At 50.4% G+C, this 18,922-nt stretch overlaps 1 protein-coding gene across 1 annotated transcript; it reads left to right on the top strand.

Moving 5' to 3' along the window:
- Nucleotides 1–4,060: 4,060 nt before the first annotated feature.
- On the top strand, nucleotides 4,061–16,476 carry MCM2 (minichromosome maintenance complex component 2). The gene is made up of 16 exons (XM_014871388.2): nucleotides 4,061–4,105; nucleotides 4,555–4,742; nucleotides 5,285–5,460; nucleotides 6,053–6,316; nucleotides 7,319–7,538; nucleotides 7,787–7,994; nucleotides 8,690–8,824; nucleotides 8,968–9,159; nucleotides 10,276–10,369; nucleotides 10,891–11,141; nucleotides 11,388–11,514; nucleotides 11,733–11,845; nucleotides 11,981–12,223; nucleotides 12,987–13,169; nucleotides 14,376–14,531; nucleotides 15,435–16,476. Exons 1-16 carry the CDS (start codon nucleotides 4,100–4,102, stop codon nucleotides 15,543–15,545), a joined length of 2,667 nt encoding a protein of 888 aa, XP_014726874.1. The 5' UTR covers nucleotides 4,061–4,099; the 3' UTR covers nucleotides 15,546–16,476.
- The last annotated feature ends 2,446 nt before the right edge of the window (nucleotides 16,477–18,922 follow it).

Genomic DNA, 18,922 nt, shown 5'->3' on the forward strand with positions numbered 1-18,922 from the left:
GAAGTAGCGGAGCGAGCCAATAGAAATGGGCGGGAGGCGGGACTAAGGGGGCGGGTCCGCCGCGCTTTAAAGGCGCCTCGTCCCCCACCCACCTGTGGGTCGCCGGCGCAGCAGGGAGCGAGGTGAGAGTGGTGCTGGGCGGGTCCAGCGGTCTCGGTTCTGCCTGTGCAGGGCAGGCTCTGTGCCCTACAGCCCGATCCCAACGCCCGGGCCAGCCCGTACAGCCCAACATCCCACCCAGCAACGAGCGCTCTGCCATCCTGCACCCACCGTCACACACCTCCGGCGGGCTAACAGGAATTCTGTACAGCCTCTGGATGCAAGGCAGGGCAGTTAATAATTGAGGGACATCCCATAATAAGTCCCTGGAGGGGATAATGATTAACAACCTCTGAGTTTGGCTTTTAAGGAGAGTTTAGAGCTGACTGAAGAAACTCGGTGTAGCTTGCACAACAGCTGCTAAAGGGAAATGCGATCGATAATTAGCAGGATCCGGAGGTGCACATACCAGACAGGCAAAAGAGACGCTTAGTATAGTAAACAAGGAAGTAACTGTGACAAATGAGCCAAGATTTATTTAGGAAATTAAAGGAAATAACCAGCACGTTATTCTCAGCAGTAAGAGCTGACTGACAGGGAAGTTTCAAGGAGAATGTTTGTTATCTGAGTCACTGCAAGGACTGGAGGATACATTCTGGCGTGGTTTTCTACCTGTGGTTCACCTGTGGCTGCAGGGTTTGCTTCTGTAGGGATGAAAGGCTTTTGCTACGCTGAAGTTTGCTGTACAGAGCCTACATCTCTTCAGAAGATCCCTACATTGGGCAAGTTTGCACGTTCTGCTGTAGCAAACACCATACACAGAGGGTTCCAGGCCCTCCTCACACATAGATAGAGCTTCCTTGGCTTAAATCTGCTTGATCCTCTTCTCAAATTTTCCAACTACACTTCAGCAAGCCTCATGAAGGGGTTGTACATGGAGACTTGCCTGCCTCAGCCCTATTCCTCTGATTTTCCACTGGGTTGAAACAGGTTTTCATGCTGGTGTCATGCCTTTGGAATGACATCTGGAGGAGCCAGTCCTTAGCTTGTCTCATTTCACCCTGTCGTTCAGGTTAATGATATGTTGCAATATTTTGACGTGTTCCATTTGTGTATCTAAGCTCAAAGGCTTGGCTGACACCAAGATCTCTGAGTTACAGAAGGGACACTTCTGTTTAAAGAGAGGTGGAGTGTTTCTGCCTTAAAAGTGCCTTGGTAACAGACAAGTAAAATCCATGTCTTCTCACTTGTAGCCTCAGGCACTAACGAGTTGAATGTGTTACCTCCCACATAACTGTGTCAGAAGGAGATTTTGCTTTCCTATCCACCTGCTCTTGCCATGTGATTCAGTTTGAGGCTAGAGCCCAGTATTTGGGACACCAGATCCAAAAGCTGTTTCATGGTCAGAAGACTGCTGGGTGCCACTGCAAGGACCGTGACACTTTAGCTCCTGCCTTCCTCGCTGCTTGTGTGAAACAGGAGGTGGGGCATTCACACTTACTGTTATTTGAATTAACCAGCCTTGCCTATCAGCCCCCCACATGGTGTGCACAAACATAACTCTCCTCTTCCCATCTCCAAGGACTGCTCCATGTCCTTAACTGCACACATCCTTCAAGTGAGCACTGCTGCTCTATGCATCATCTCTTCCAGCTGGTGCTTAAAGATGGCAGGGCTCAGCTCACTCCCTTTGTCCTTGATGTGTCACTTGGTGTTGCTGGGCTGAAGCAGGACAAGAGGTGATGTTCAGCAGCCTTGATACAACCTTGAGGGCCACAAGGAAAGCTGGCACTTGTTGCTGTACCTGCTGCAGCCTGCTGTGCTGTGGCAATCTCACCTGTCTTGCAGGTGTCAGAGGTGGAAGATGGAGACACAGTGTCCAGGACAGCATTACATCTTCATATCATCACCAAATTCCACTCTTCTGGGACATTTTATCTCTCTCAAATACTCTTTCAGCTTTTATTAGATCAGTCTACTGAACAGGATATTACTTCTCATCTGAAACTGCTTTGCTGTTCAGGTTCTGAGCAACTGCAGGGACAGATGTGCCTGTCTTGTTTCAGAGCTGTTCTACCAACCTACTGATTTCTAGTATTGGGCATACATTTGCACCATAGGATACCACCTGGACTGCACTCCTGTGTCTCTGCCCTTTTTTTCAAGGGAAATTCAGTGCCTAGGGCTCCTCCTGTGCTGCAAGAAGCCACTAGTCTACAAAATCCTGGTGGAATGGCTGGGTATTCAGGAGCTTGGTGCTCAGGTGAGGTCACCCCAGTGAGCAGCCTGGGCTCTGTCTGCATCTCAGCCCTCTCACATACCCAGTCGGTGTCTCCAGTGTAGTAGAAGGAGCCCTGTTCCATGCATGGCAGCAGCCTGATTTTAGCTGAGAGGTTTTTAGAGGTGATTTTAACTGCCCAAGCTCAGCTCTTGTCAAAGAGACAGAGCACCCAGCTCAAGCATAGGACCACTTGTAGTTTGCACCCAAAGTTAGCAGGGAAAACATGGACATGGTGTGTGGTCTTCCAGGAAGGACAAGCAGAAAATCTGTCTGTTCATCCAGCTGTCCAGTGCCTGGAGAGACAGTGGCACCCTGTGGTGACATTGGCTCATCACACTGTGGCATCTGGGCCTTGTCAGACAGCACCACCTTAGCCAGGTCCTGGGCTGCCTTCCCTTAAGCTGCAGAATCATTTGGGTTGGAAAAGAATGGACATTAGGAAAGAATTCTTCATTGGAAGAGTGCTCAAGCATTGAGCAGGCTTCCCAAGGAGGTGGTGGATTCACCATCCCTGGAAGTGTTCCAAAAGCATGGAGATGTGGTGCTTAGAGACATTTTTTAGTGGTGGACTTGGCAGGGCTGTCTTAACAGTTGGACTCCATGACACTGAAGATCTTTTACAACCTTCATGGTTATGTGATTCTGTGACCTCTAAGACCATCAAGCCCACTGTGGTCTCTAAAAACCTACAAGTGGGAGCATCTTGGGGGTGTCCCTGTCTCTGTTTCACTCTGAGCACCAGCCAGCTCCCTGTCATGTGTCACAGAGAAGAGGCTGAGCCACTCTCCTATTTATATCATGATGCTCCTGCTTTGCTATATTAGTACCATCCTGAATCATCCAGCTGGGCTCCTGGAAGATCCATTTCAGATTGTCAGCTGCCTCTTCAGTCACTTTTGCTTCTGGTGTCTCTTATTTCAGGGTCATTATCTCATACCCGAGTCCAGCCAAGAGTAGAAATAGCCTGATACTACATAGTGGTCAGAAACCCTCCAGAGAATGCAGATCTCCAAAATCCAAACCATCTGCTGTTATGCAGGACCCTGTGGCCTGGAAGGAAGCATTCCACCTCTTTGCCAAACATCAGCCCATGGATTGTTTGTCTGTCTAAATTCCTCTTCCAGCCTCTATGGGACAGGCGCTCTTCTTCAGTTCCTCTCACAAATGGCATTTGCTTGCTGCACTGAACAGCTGGAGAGACAGACGTGTCTGTTCTCCAGAACGATTCTGATCAGCGCCCTGTTACTTTCAGCACATACATTAAAGATTAAAGTATTTTTAAAACGATTAAAGATTAAGAAAACTAAACAAACAAAATATAATAAAGAAAAAAAAAATAAAACCACACAAAAAGACCCCCCAAAACAACCACAAAATGCGAGAACTCCTCTCCACCTCTTGTCGTTTCAGCGAGAATCAGAACAAAGATGTTTGAACTGGGTCAGTGGCAAACCCGGTCAAGCCAGGCTTGATTTTAGCTGCCAAAGAGGCAGCTGTGAGCACGGGAATTCACAGTGGGATCTCTCCCGTGACTCGGGTTCCCGGGAGGAGGAGACCCCTCGAGCCTAGAGAGAAATGTTTGCCAATATTTGCCAAAGTTTGCCAGTGCTGGCCCGGGGTGGGTGCCCTGGGTTCCGCCCGCTCCAGGCTCCCGCCCCCATCATGCATATTCATGAGGGGCGGGGCCAGCCCATATCCATTATTCATGAGGTTTCGCGCGCTTTTCTGACCACGTGGGTCGTTTTCGCGCGGAATCCGGCGGGGCAGGAAGCGGCGGTGATGGCGGTGAGTGGCCGTGCCGGGCTGGCGGAGCCGTTTTTTTGGGGTGCTGCCCCCGCGGCTGCGGGCCTCGGGTCCTCCCTACTGTGGGACACTTGGTGCTGCGGCCGTGCGGGGTCCAGAGAGGATTTTGGGGTGCGGGGGACATTGGGGGTGCTCCCGAAACGCCAAGGGAATTTTTACCGCGTGCCCGGCGCCGCAAAGGAGAGAGCCGGGCTTGGCAGGATCGGACCCTTTTCCTGCGCTCCGGCTGCGCTGCGTTCAGAGGATGGATTTACCCCCGTCTCCCCCCTCCATCTGTTTAATTGTTATTTGCGATGAGTGCTAATTATTATAACTCATCGGTGATCCATATACCCCCCTTCTGACCACGGCCCGCATCCAGAGGCCCCTAGAGGCACGGGCCCCCCTCTCCCTGCGGTCCCCTGCCCTCACCCTCCCTCCTGTCCTGGCAGGACTCCTCCGAGTCGCAGGCAGCGGTGACCAGCCCGGTGCGCAGCTCCCGCCGCGGCGATGCCTTCACGTCCAGCCCCGGGCGGGACCTGCCCCCCTTCGAGGATGAGTCCGAAGGGCTCTTGGGGACCGAGGGGCTCCCCGAAGAGGAGGAAGAAGGGGAAGAGCTCATTGGGGAAGGGATGGAAAGGTAAGGAAATCGTTCGGGGGGGTTGTGTCCGGTGCTGGGGGTGTCAGTGCAGCCAGCGACCTGGAGGGAGCTCAGGCCGTGTGGGATCCCTGTGCTGTGCTGGGGGCTGGAGAACTGCTGGGTAATGCAGAAAGGTCGGTATGGTGTCATCTGAGTCCTGGGAGAACTGAGCAAAGTGCCATCGTGGTCCAGGGTGGGTAAGCCAGGATCTGCCTGGATGTGTGTGATGTGCATTCAGCCCATCTCTTTACTTCTGCAGGCATGAATTTTGATGTTGTTTTACTCAGTAAGGCCTGCCGGCAAGGTGAACTTTACAACACAGAGGTTTGAATGCTGGCATTCCTAACCATGGTTAGGAGCCATTTGCATTCCTAACCATGCTGCTGGAGCCCTTTTCTGCAGGGCATCTTCCACTGGGAAGTGCGTTCTGCTCAATACCGTTCTGTCCTGCTGCAGAACCACTGTGCTGACACCTGCCCAGCAGGAGAAGGGCTGCAGAATTGCTGTCCTGGCCTGATTCCCTGCTCTGTGTGTGCGTGTAGGGACTACCGGCCCATCCCAGAGCTGGATGTGTATGAAGCAGAGGGGCTGGCCCTGGATGATGAAGATGTGGAGGAGCTGACTGCCAGCCAGCGGGAAGCCGCCGAGCGAGTGATGAGGCAGCGGGACCGTGAGCTGGAGCAGGGCATGGGCCGCATGAGGAGAGGGCTGCTCTACGGTAGGTGCAGTGGGCTGTGCCACCCTGTGTGCTTGGAAATAACCTAGCCCTTCGAGGGGAGCTAGGCTCTTTGCTCTCAGGTTAGTATGGAGGTCTCTAGAGCTCCAATGTGTCTGGGCTCTTAGTGAAATCACTGACTGTGGGCTTGGCTGGATTCCCCGGTGCAGGATCCCTTTCCTTTGGTGTCCTGTAACAACGTTATGATCCTGGACCAGTATCAAAGGGTTGGGATTCTACCAAGTGTATGCTGTAGAGTTTGTTGGTGCTGGTGCTCCTGTGCAGACTTTTGTGGGCTGGATGGAAGGGCCTTTGATACACTTTAAGCTCATTCCTTGGTCAGTGCATTAATGGACTTGAATGTATGCTTCTGCATACAAGTCTTCAAATTCACACCCTTAAAGTCTTAGCTATGTTGTGGAAGATGTCGGAGCAAGTCTAGAACTGGATTTAAGCTGGGCCTGAGATGTCCCTTGGTTTTTATCCTAGACTGTGACCTCTTTACTTCCACATCCTATGCAGTCTTGCTGTGACTAAGCTATAGAGTGGGAATGGGAATCCCAGATCTTGACCAGTTTTTCCTCCCACCCCTTAGACAGTGATGATGAAGATGAAGACCGCCCTGCACGGAAGAGGCGGCTGGCAGAGCGGGCTGCTGAAGGCATGGAAGAGGAGGATGAAGACATGATTGAGAGCATTGAGAATCTGGAAGACATGAAAGGGCACTCAGTGAGGGAGTGGGTTTCCATGGCAGCTCCCCGGCTTGAGATCTATCACCGCTTCAAGAACTTCCTGAAGACCCATGTGGATGACCACGGGCACAATGTCTTCAAGGAGAGGATCAGTGACATGTGCAAAGGTAGGGCTGGGTCATTGGAGGCTCTCTTTTTTTATGTGGGTCACGGTACTTGGTGGTGATCCAGTACAGAGGTGGACATTTTGCTGCCTGCCCTCTTTGTTCCAGACGTTGAATCAGCATTTTAAGAAAGCCTGATGCTGATGGAGATAAATGAATAATGGAAACATGTCTACTGTCTTCTTTGATTCTGGCTGACTAATTAGAAGGCCCTTGGCGTCTGCTCCTCATTAATATTCATTTCGTATAAATGCTAGCAGAAGAATATGTGGGGCAGCAGACAGTGGTCTGCAAGTTTGTGATCTGAAAGAGACAACAATTGCTTGCTGTCTGCACCAGTTACTTTCTCACACTGGAAACTGGATTATCCAGCAAAGGGACACAAATAGACCTTGTGACTTTGGAAACTGTGTCAGTGTTGCAGCCTTGTATTCTGACTAGGCACTGCCAGAGAAATGGTCATTAAGGCTGTCATTGATGAGTTTTAAAAGCAGAAATTGTCACATCTAGGAACAGCTCATGTTGTATTTCTTCTTTATATTGAGCAGAAGCTTGAGCAGTGGAACAGGATCAGTTTTATAAAGCTAGGAAATAAAAAGCATTTGTCTCATCCATTTCCACGAACATAAGACACAGGAGTTTTTTGCCAGCCATTCAGCACACATAATGTCTCTCCTATTAACTTCTGTTTCCTGGAGGTCTCTGAGAGAATTGTGTATTGGGCTGAGGCTTTTGAATTTTAGGGACACTGAGCCTGGGAAGTATCTGTTCAGAACTGGAGAGGAGCAATTGCAGGCTTGGTACTGATGAAGAGTTTGTTACAGAGAAATAAACTTAGAAGGGTTTTTCACCCATTTTCAAATTGTTAACCTCTAAACTTCAGGGAAAGTGCAGAGGTCTAACTGCAGCCTGCAGGATACAGGCTTGTCTGGTTTGGCTATCCTTTGCAAACTCTTTGAGGAGTGAACAGACTGAAATTACAATTCACCCCATCTTTTTCTTAAGAGAACAGAGAGAGTCTGGTGGTGAACTACGAGGATCTGGCAGCCCAGGAGCATGTCCTTGCCTACTTTCTGCCTGAGGCCCCAGCAGAGATGCTGAAGATCTTTGATGAAGCAGCCAAGGAAGTGGTGCTGGCCATGTACCCCAAGTATGACCGTATTGCTCAGGAGATCCATGTCCGCATCTCCCACCTCCCCCTGGTGGAAGAGCTGCGGTCACTCAGGTAAGAGCAGAACTACCAGCAGTGGCTCTGGGGCTTGCATTAGGCTTTGCTGTGCTCAGGACTCACCTGTGAGATAAAGCTCTGGGTAAGTAACAGGATAGCTGAGCTTAGCACAGGAAAAAAATCATACTAAGGATGAACTTTCAGCATCCTTGAAGTAAACTTGTGCCTTGCAGCAAGAGTATTTCTGGAGGGTGTTTTGCCTTCTGTGTCCTGCAGGCATCCAGCATAGCTCTGTCTTTCTTCAGGCAACTGCACTTGAATCAGTTGATCCGGACCAGTGGAGTGGTGACAAGTTGTACAGGGGTCCTGCCTCAGCTCAGCATGGTCAAATACAACTGCAGCAAGTGCAACTTCATCCTGGGACCCTTTTTCCAGTCACAAAACCAGGAGGTGAAACCTGGTTCCTGTCCAGAGTGTCAGTCTCTTGGCCCGTTTGAAATCAACATGGAAGAGGTAAGAGATTGTGTGCTTGCCTGGATGGGAATGGCAGCTCATCCTGCTCCACTGCCTGCTCCTCACAGCCCTGCTTTGACTCCCACCCCTTTGAACAGCTTCTGCGGGGAGAGGGGTCTTCTGCTATATCCAGGGGGCTGTGAAGATAGGTTTGTTTGAGCTCTTGACCTGAATGGCTCAGTTTATCAACTAAAAGTAATTTATTGCCACACTGTAGGTGTGGAATTGGATTGAATTTTTTGTCACAATCATCTTTGTGGTACACAGTTATTTATTCCTATTTTAGAAATGCAGACACACACTGTCCAGATCTCTTTCTCAGGTTAGGTCAGGCTGTTCTGATCTGTCAGCTAAGGAAACCAGAGAGCAAAATTGTTGACGTGGAGCTTCTGACTTTCCTTCTTTACTTTGATACCTTTTAACCATCACAAGTGGAGTATTCTTCTCCCAGGAGCTGGTCTGGTATTTGGGTGGACAAACACTGTGGAGGCTGAAACACAGTGTGAGATGCAGCAAAAGGCTTTCCTGTCCCCACTATTGTCTATCACACCCTGGAATTGCTCCTCACAACCTCCATCCTCCCATGTCCATAGTCTAACTGAAGTACTGCAAGTCTTGGAATGGCCCTTCTCTCTGAGGTGCCTGTGAAAAGCCATGCTGGTGCCTGCTGGGTGACTTTGTTTTTGTTGCTGCAGACAGTCTATCAGAACTATCAGCGCATCAAGATCCAAGAGAGCCCTGGGAAGGTGGCTGCAGGCAGGCTGCCCCGCTCCAAGGATGCCATTCTGCTCGCTGATCTGGTGGACAGCTGCAAGCCAGGAGATGAGATTGTGAGTACATTATGACAGAGACATCACGGGACCATCTGTGGGGATGTGGGGAGGGATTGTCCTCAGATGCATTTGAGCCTTGGCGTGGAGAGGGGGCTGTTCTGTACCGTGCAGGCACTGACACAGCATTTCCCACTTCCCAGGAGCTGACAGGGATCTACCACAACAACTATGATGGCTCCTTGAACACTGCCAATGGGTTCCCAGTGTTTGCAACTGTGATCCTGGCCAACCACATTGCCAAGAAGGATAACAAGCTGGCTGTTGGGGAGCTAACTGATGAAGATGTCAAAGTGATTGTGGGTCTGTCCAAGGATGAGCAAATTGGGGAGAAGGTGGGTCAGCCTCAGATATCCCTTCTTTTCCTGTTGATAGCTTGCCATCACCTGGCAGCTGGATCAGAAAGCGATGTAACGGGTCTGCTGGCCAAACAGTGGTTAAAGGAACCCAGAAATCCCAATTCTCTCTGAATGGTCTTCTGTAGCTCTCAGACAGCTATAGATGAGAGTTGGTTATAGGAAGGAAGTAAATAAGGAACCTCCCTTGTACTTTTGGAGGTCAAATTTTCTGTTTCTCCCCTTCTTTCTCTGAGGCTTCTGTGTCACAGCAGGGCTAGAAGACAGGTGAGAGACACTCAGACACTACTTATATCTGATCAGTTTTCTCTCCCTGTGTTTTAAAAGCCAAGTGAGGAAGTGTTCTATGAGGCCAGTGACTGCATCTCAAGTCATTTAAAGGGGATATTATTGCATAGCTTAAGTTGTGGTAGGGATTTTAGCTTTGCTTCCTCTATATGCTAAGACCTGAATCCAATACTTAAAGAGCAAAGCTCCTGGATTGCTGCATGTTCAACCTCACTTGGGTCAGATTTAATTTCTGTAATGGGGGAACTTTGCTCCATTGTCTTGGCTGTGCTGTTGTTACAGTGACTGCTGTTGCAGTGGATGCAGGAGCTTCAGTTGAGCCAAGAGTGTTTTAACATGAGTAGTCTCCAGCATCAGGTTATTTTCAGAATACCCTTGAGAAAATAAGCCAGTTGTTCATAATACTTGACTGATGACAATTCACGTGCAGCATAGCCCATTAAAGTACTGTCATGTGCAGTGAGTAAGCCTCTGATCAAGGTCCCCAACTTTATAAGAGCTGATAACAGGCACTGTGGTGTGCCTTGTGTACAACAGGGTTGTGGAGGCAGTGGCAGCAGCTTCCAGCACCAGACTAAATAATCTGCCACGCCCCAACAGCATCATTTTTGTGTAGCTCCTTTAGGCAACAGTGGGTGGGTCATTACCTTTGAAAAGGCCCTCACACCCTGGATAATAAAATACTCTTTGGAGACAGCAGTATCTTAAGAGTAGCTTTAGATATGGCACCTCGCTGATGTTCATGCAAGATTCTGTTCAGGATGGGAACTGGTATTCCCTGGACAACTCCTCTGGTTTCCCTTTCAGATTTTTGCCAGCATTGCCCCATCTATTTATGGACATGAAGATATCAAGAGGGGCTTGGCTTTAGCTCTCTTTGGCGGAGAGCCCAAAAACCCAGGTGAGTGTCACTTGTGTCCTTTGGTCCTGCCTCACTCAGGGGAGGGCAAAGGGCCTGGGGTTTGTCTGTGCCATTGCAACAAGAGCAGTTAGAGTTTTCTGTGTGGCTTGGTAACAGACAGAGGGATATCTGTGATTGAACTGGCTGTTTTATCACACTGAAAACTCTGGTGTGACGGTAGAAATGCTATGACTGGAAACAGCTCCTGCTGCAAGCACGGGCAAGTTTTTATCCCTCCTTGAGGAGGTCACATTTAATGCTCCTTCAGAGGTTTGACCTTCTGGCACCCTGATTTGTTACCATCTCCTTAGAAGGATGTGTTAGGATGTGTCAGCAAGGTAAGAAAGTCTGTTTTACAAAGATGGCTGCATCCAAAACTGACTTTGTTTCCCCCTCAACTTTCCTGTAAACTGGTTGCCATGCCTGTGGCTTGTCCTCTCTTCAGCTTTGTGGTGCTCAGGGCAGGGCTGCTGCCAAGCCATGCACTCAGCTGCCACATGATTTTCCCATTGCTTTTGTAGGTGGCAAACACAAAGTTCGTGGTGACATCAATGTGCTTCTGTGTGGAGACCCTGGTACTGCAAAATCACAGTTTCTTAAATACGTGGAGAAGGTGTCAAGCAGAGCAATTTTCACCACTGGCCAGGGGGCTTCTGCTGTGGGCCTCACAGCCTATGTGCAGAGGCACCCAGTCAGCAAGGAGTGGACTTTGGAGGCAGGAGCCCTCGTGCTGGCTGACAGAGGTGTCTGCCTGATTGATGAATTTGACAAGGTGAGCCCAGCTTCATCTCTTTGGGAAGAATTAGCTGTGAAGTGGCCAGCTGTAACCTCTGTCCTCTGAGGACACGCTGTAGCTCATGGTAACATCTCCCAGGTGACCTGCAGTTTGCTTAGGCCCTTGTTGGTCCATTGTGCAGTTTGCTGCTTTTTCAATGCATCTGGAGCTGATTCCCCTTGATGTGTTTGGCAGTGGGGTATAGGCATAGTTTCACTCTAAATCATTCTTGCTCTCCTGTAGATGAATGATCAAGATAGGACCAGCATCCACGAAGCCATGGAACAGCAAAGCATTTCCATCTCCAAAGCAGGCATTGTCACATCCTTGCAAGCTCGCTGCACCATTGTTGCTGCTGCTAATCCCATAGGTGAGTGCTGAGAGACTACAGGACCATCTCAGGCTCTCAGCATAAGTGCACACTCATGAGAGCTGTGTCACGGCTTCCCCTCCCTCTGCCTGGTTCCTTCAAGTCTGGAGCAGAGATCAGGCGTGCAGAAACGTCTCCAACAGCATACTGGAGGTGTGTCCTTCCTCCAGAGCTCCAGCCATGGAGCCTGTTTGACCTGGGTTGTGTCTGTGACCCAGGTGGGCGCTATGACCCGTCACTGACATTCTCGGACAACGTGGACCTGACAGAGCCCATCATCTCTCGATTCGATATCCTGTGCGTGGTGAGAGACACGGTGGACTCAGTGCAGGTAGGGGCTGTGCCAGGGATCTGAGCGTGTGCTGGGCTTCAGTGCTGCTTTTGGGATGCTCAGCTGCAGCTGCCTCTGGGTTTTTACTGTCCACTGAGTGTGCTCAGTGTCTGTTGGTGCACTGCTCTCTTGCAGGATGAAATGCTTGCCCGGTTCGTTGTTGGCAGCCATGTCAAGCACCACCCAAGCAGCAAGGAGGCAGTGAATGGAGACACCAACGAGGTCATCCTTCCCAACACATATGGGGTTGAACCCATTCCTCAAGAGATCCTGAGGAAATACATCATCTATGCCAAAGAGAAGGTTCACCCCAAACTGAACCAGATGGACCAGGACAAGGTGGCCAGGATGTACAGTGACCTGAGGAAGGAGTCTATGGTGAGAATAGAGGAAAGGAGGGGAGAGCTGTATGTATCTAGGGTGCAAATCAGCCTGAGACTGCTCCAGCATGTGTTGACAAATTCTTGCCATTCCCATCACAAAAGTCTGTGCCACTGTTTTGTGAGAGACAGGCAGATCCTGCCGTGTCTGCTGAACAGATGATTCTTCATTTAAGTGCTGAGTGTCGCCTGTTGGTGATGTGTGGACTGATGGACTGGACACATGTACAGTGCCTGCCATGGCAAAGTCCTTTTCTTGTCACCCAGTCTGGTAGGCCCACAGGAGATGTTTACATTCACTCAGATCCACATGCTCCTGGTATGTTACAGGGAGCCATTATCTGTAGAAATGCCCTTCTTTTTTGTCTGTGGGATGTCTCAGACTCATTTAATGCTCTCCAAGTGAAAGAGGAATTTTTTGAGCTGTGAGGGAGGGTTTTGGAGCTTGAGAAAACTATTTTTTGACTGGCTTTTTGCTTCTTTAACTCCTAAAATTTGCTGGAGGAAACCGGATAGCTAATCTTGGAAAGACCCTAAACAGTGCTACAGTGACCCCACAACATCCCCTTAAACTGTGCTGAGCTCAGATGAACAGGGAAGCTGTGCCAGGCTGTGTGGCCGTGCCAGCAGGTGGCAGAGCCCTCTTATCCTGAGTCACCCTCAGAGGTGCAGAGAGCTCCTTTTAGTGTGGCAGGACCTGGACCCTGGGCCAGAAGGCGCCCGTGTTGTATCCTGCAGTAACGTGGCTGCTCCTCCCGCAGGCGACGGGCAGCATCCCCATCACGGTGCGGCACATCGAGTCCATGATCCGCATGGCCGAGGCGCACGCCCGCATGCACCTGCGCGATTACGTGGTGGAGGACGACGTCAACATGGCCATCAGGGTGATGCTGGAGAGCTTCATCGACACCCAGAAGTTCAGCGTCATGCGGAGCATGCGCAAGGTGGGCACCGGCTGGGCCGGGGGCTGTGGCTGCACCCCAGCGCCGTGGGCTCGGCTGCAGCCGCCTTGCACTGCCCTGGCTGTGGGAGCAGACTTCATGCTCTGCAGGGCTCGGTCCTGTCCAGGCTGAGCCTATGTAGTGCAGTACTGTGGGTCTGAAGTGTCAGGGAAGTTCCTTGTCTGACCATGCAGGAGCCACTCTGGCAATCACACTAATGCCACCTGAGCCGAGACCAAGGCCACTTCACAGCTACACACACCACACTCAGAGTCACACAAGATTTCCTTACCAGCTTGACCCCAGATAGCAGAGTCTCAAACATCTGGATACTTGAAATAATTTACTCGTTGTGCAATAACAGCTCAAGCTGGGTGCCTTTGAGGAGGCACCCCAAATGAAGCTCTATTCTGTGACTGCCCCCCATTAGTCTGTGGTGAGGCAATGTCTTTGTAGGGTCTGAGAAGAAAGCGTATCTTGAGCCTCTGAGTCAAAAACACTGCCATGTCTGTTCTTTTTTGACACCTTCCCTGTTATTTTGGCACAGGGCACCTGCTGCTGCTGCCAGGTGATCAAGCCAAGCAGGCAGTTTGTTTCTTCACGTTTTTATTGGGCTCTCAGGGTACAGTTAACCACAGGGTAGCACTCACTGTGGGTTAGTGTGCGGTCTGCCCTTTTCTCTGAGTTGCAGGGGCTGGCTCCAAACAGCTCTTGGCTGGCCACATGCTGGCATTTATCCACTGTTGAGTGCCTGCCCTCTGTCTGGACGACTCGTGGCCTCTCTCTTTGGTCTCAAACAGCCAGCCAAGTAGGAGCGTCTGCTGGGGAGGCACAGGGCAGCCTGGGTTAAGGGAAACAAACTGCTCTGTGGCTTGCCCAGGGCCAGCCCTCCCCTGGCTGTGTCCCTGTGGGCAGCACAACTCCACAGCAGTGTGCTGCTAGCTCCCAAGAGGTACCAGCACCCCTACAGAGATTCCAGATGGGAATAAAAGCAGTCAGCAGAGGAGTTGTGGCTGTCAGAGGGCTGCCAGTGCATGTGCAGGTGGCAGCTTGGCAAGGACATAGTCACTTGAGGTACACTAAGGGCACAGGTGACAGCAGTGTCATTTGGTTCCCAGTGTGCTCCGTGGGAGGAGGGGTTGGTTGGTGTTGGGCACTGCAGTGCATCACTCTTCTGATCCTCATGGCTCATCCCATCCTCCCTCCCAGACGTTCTCCCGCTACCTTTCGTTCAAGCGAGACAACAACGAGTTGCTGCTGTTCATCCTGAAGCAGCTGGTGGCAGAGCAGGTGATGTACCAGAGAAACCGCTACGGAGCCCAGCAGGACACCATCGAAGTCCCAGAGAAGGACCTGGTGGACAAGGTATGGGCTTATAACCAGCTGCCTCTGGGACTGGTTCATGCTCTCTCTGCAGCCTCAGAACCAGAGTCGTTCTGAGACTTCTAACTTCCCTTCCTGCTTTATGATAACATAAAAAAGACTGGTGTTAGTATAACCCAGCATCAGTATTGTCTCTTCTGTATCTGCTCCTCTTGTTTGGAAGTTCAGTATTCTTCCCTCTCTGTTCTCATACACCCCCATAAACTTTGGGGTTGGAATGGTAAATCCTGCAGTATGGTGCTTATGCAGGCGAATGAGAACTCAAGTTCCCTGGCATCTGCATTTGTCCCTGGCATCTGCATTTGAAGAAGCAAAAAGCAGAAAAATCTATGTGTATGAACTTTTCCAATCCCTCCTGAGGCTCACTTGCCTCCTCCTTAATGCATCTTCATCCCAATCTTGGTTGCACTTCTGACTTGGCCTTTCTGTGTAAAATATTGACCTTGCTTGGCACTAAAGCAGTGCTTGATTCCTGGATTAGTGCTTTTCTGCTCTTTACATCAGATGTGCAGTGTAACTACTTCCAAAGCCACAGCTTGGTGTTGCCAGGGTGAGCACCCCCAGTCAGATGTCTCCCTTGCAAAACTCCCGCTGGATGAGGTTTTGGGGGCTTTCGGATAGGAGTTACATTCTAGCTCTGGTGGAAGTAAAAGGACGAGCTGAGAGCAGGCAGATGCTGAGCCAGCATTCTCTCTTGGCTCAGCTCAGCACTGCCAATGCTCCTTCCTCCTGACCCGAGTCTCCCCGGCTTCTGCAGTTCTGGTTCCTGCTGAGCAGAGCAGAGATTGCTGACTGTCAAATTTTATGCAGTCTCTGCTATGGAAAACCACATGATTCTTACTTTGATTAAATAAACATTTACCTCTCCCTTCTTCCTTCTTGCAGGCTCGGCAGATCAACATCCACAACCTCTCAGCCTTTTATGACAGTGAGGTGTTCAAGATGAACAGGTTCAGCCGGGATGTGAAGCGGAAGCTGATTGTCCAGCAGTTCTGAAGCTGGCAGCAGAGTCTGCCACATGCCTCCATCTTCCAGCCCTCCAGGAATGCTACAGACATCCTGAGCCAGAGGGACTAGGCTGCACATCCTTCTGCTTGCTTTGTGCCTTATGGATTAAGGGAGTGCTGAGCTGCTGAAGACCTTGTAAATAGAACAGAATTAAGTAGTTAAATGCCCTGTCAAGTCTGTTTAGCAACTTTGTTCACTATTTTGCCTTGTAGCTAAGCACAGCAGGGAGAGAATTGCTGGCCATATACATGGCATGTTTTCTGTTTGTTTGTCACTAGTTGTCACGGGCTCCTCTGCAGGAGGGACCAAGTGGGAGCATTTGGAAAGCATTATCCATCCCCCTTGGATTGCAAGCACCCTCAGGGATTCTCTGTTCCCATCTCTGGTGACTGTACAGCCTGATGGGTGATAATTGAAACTGCTTTCAACTCTCCATGAACCAGCCAGCCTCTCTGCTCTAGGCCTTTGTGCCTGACACTTGACATTTCCCCAGGTGCCCACATGGGTTGACCTTGTGCTTGGTTTCTGCAGGGGAGGAGGAGGGAGGCAGAGGAAGATAAAAACTGAAACAAAACACAACTCTTTCTGCTCTATGATGATCTATATGGGCACTGAAGACTCCTTCAGTACGTGCTGGGGAATATCCAGAAGCTGGAGTGGAGAGGCTTCCCTTGCCTTGGTGGATGTTATCTCTGTGTAGCTGTCAGCAGGTGTGAATTTACAGCTGAATCCAAGTGCTACCTTTGACACCTAAACACCCTCACACCTAGTTGTTGAGGGTGAAATATCCATGGTGCTGGTTTTGGGCATGGCAGTGGAGAAGGCCTAAGCTGGATGTGTTCAGGGGGGACAGGATGGGCTCAGTGTTCACATGCAATTTTCTTAGCGTGTGTGTTTTAAATACATTTGTTTCTCAATACTTCTGTGATTCTTGTTTTGGTAACTCCTGCCAAGAGTGGAAGTAAGAGCTTAAGTGAGCAGCCTGGATGCTGCATGAACTGCTCAGCAGTTTGTGGGGTTAGGTTTGGGTACAATCACATCTCATATTTGCTCTTCAGGTTAGTAGGAAGGGCCAGTGCCAGCTCTCAGCTCTAGCTGAGACATCTTTGGACTGATAGCAGGACACAGTTGCCCTGGACCATGCCATGAATATTGCCCTTCCCACCAAGGACCTGCCTGCAGTGATTTCTTGCCTTGTTTATGTTTGTATCCCATTGAGGCTGTCCCATCACAGTATTTTCCCCCTCCCTTCCTTACACTCACTTGGGTTAGACAGCCTTGCTCTGGCTGCCACTTGGATTGCAGGCTGGGAGAAGCAGTAACCCCTCCAGGACGCAGCTGAGCTCTGCAGTGAATGTGCTTTTTCGTGGCTGGAAATCTCCAGCCTCCTGCCTGAGCTCAGGAGAATTTGTGAGCTGGCTGCTGCACTTGTGTGCTGGCCAAGCAGAGGTGTCCCTGGCTGTGGACGCTGTCACCATGGGGTTTGTCACAGTGATGTGTGTGTGTGTTTGTGTCCTCCCAGCCTGGAGCCAGCAGTGCTTGAGCCCTGCTGGGGGCTGAGCACATGACTCTCAGCCTGAAACTGGCTCTGCGTGTTGCCTCCTCTGTCTGCCAGCTCCCTCCTGTGTATTTGTTTAACTGTTTTGGCTGTTTTTTCCCTTCCTACTGGGTCTCTGTCTACCAGGACTTTCTGCAGGCAGCCCATTGAGACACTTCCTGGTATTCCTTCCCTGCCTGAGCAAGCCTTTGCCCCTGAACATAGGCTTGGATCAGGTCTGTGTTGGGGATGACTAAGCTGCTGAGTGCCTGCAACTGCCTGGTGAGGTCCATTGTGGTTCCTCAGGAAACCTTGCCTCCTCATGCCAGAGGTCACAGAGACTGTCCCTGGGGACAGCAACTGCAAGTGCTTGCACGCTGTGCCTAGCTCTGTGGGAACCCACATACCTTGCTGGGGAAGGGTCCTGGCCCTGAGAGAGCAAAACCAGAAATAACAAGCGATGAAACAACTTGTCGAGCAAACTGGTGCATTTGTGTCAATGAATGTTGGGTGCCGGAGGAGAAAGAGGCTTTGTGTCATACTGGAGTAATAGAAAATGTTTCCTAAATCCTTTCAACCTTGTGAAGCTTCTGCTATGCTTGTCGTGACCTGCAGTTAAATAGGTGGCCAAGTATGTCACTGCAAACCATGAGAGATACACAGGAAGGGGGCAGGACTCCCGATTTTCCCAGCTCCTTGCCCTGCTGCTGGACAGGTCTGTTGATAGGCACCATTCACTTTTGTCCCACAGCTTTCTCCTGCCTCCTGTGCTCTGGTCCCACCTCACTTGGCAGAGGCAGTGAGCAGTGGCAAGAGAGAGATGCCATTGTTGGAGTCGCTTGTTTGTCATTTTGCTCACTCTGCCTCCCAAATCTTTAACACAAAGGCAGTTGTGCCCTCCCACCATTGTGTTGCCAGCATCCAGCAGCGCGATGAATTCTTGCAGCTGCGCCCTCTCTAATGCTGGCATCAGCTGCTCACTGGAGTGTTAATGCCAGTCTGAAGGCATGTTCCTCCTCTCATGGCCACTGAGCTTTTCAGGTTCCCTGGAGCAAGCTTTGGCCGTTGACAGCATCAGGTGTCTGGTCTGGACAGGGGTGCAGCAAACATGCTGCTCTGAGCAGGAACTGCCTTGCCAGGAGCCATGGTCCCGCTGAACAGAGCAAGGATTTTGCTCCAGGGCTCGAGCTCAGCAAGCCAAGCCACACATGGAATGAGGAGTTGCTCCCCTGACAACCTTGAGTTTAGCCAAGCTTGTGCACTTGGCTTCTCACTGCTGTGATTCAAACTGCACAGTGCCCCTGGCAGCCAGGGGCAAAGGCAGGAGTCGGGGAGCTGATGTCTGTTCACAGCAGACTATGCCTGAGCTCACACAGAAGATAATAAAGGTGCTTCTTTTAAAGGAGACAAGGCTCTATGGAGACAAGTGGTGTCCCTTCTTGTGGTCATCTTCCCCTTGGGACTGTGGTTGTTGGCAAGGGCTGAGTCAGTCTGGTTTCAAAGATCATCTGAATTTGAAAAGGGCATGATAGGCCAGATCCTGATCCAGTTTAATCTGAACATGCTGCGTGCAAACTCCTGAGAGAGCAGCAGGGCTCTCTGCATCTCCTAATAAGCTGTTTGACTTTAGCTCAGCATGGAATGAAAACACACAATACACACAAACAGTGCACCTGCTTGGGGGGTATGAGCAAGTGCCTGCAGATACCGGCTAATTGATCAGCATGTGTGAGCTGGGAAAAAGGGAGAGTTAGAGCTTACAGAAAAGGACTTTTCATTTGTACTAGCAGAGTTTATCTTATGCCTTTATTGCAATCATAAACCAACA

The sequence above is a fragment of the Sturnus vulgaris genome, chromosome 11 (assembly GCF_052056855.1).
Source record: "Sturnus vulgaris isolate bStuVul1 chromosome 11, bStuVul1.hap1, whole genome shotgun sequence".
Classification (NCBI taxonomy): domain Eukaryota; kingdom Metazoa; phylum Chordata; class Aves; order Passeriformes; family Sturnidae; genus Sturnus; species Sturnus vulgaris.

Bases quoted from the DNA above. Each gene is read 5' to 3' on its own strand.
- MCM2 (XM_014871388.2), top strand. The intron at 8,825-8,967 runs GTGAGTACATTA...CCCACTTCCCAG, and splicing joins GCAAGCCAGGAGATGAGATT to GAGCTGACAGGGATCTACCA. The intron at 10,370-10,890 runs GTGAGTGTCACT...TTGCTTTTGTAG, and splicing joins CGGAGAGCCCAAAAACCCAG to GTGGCAAACACAAAGTTCGT.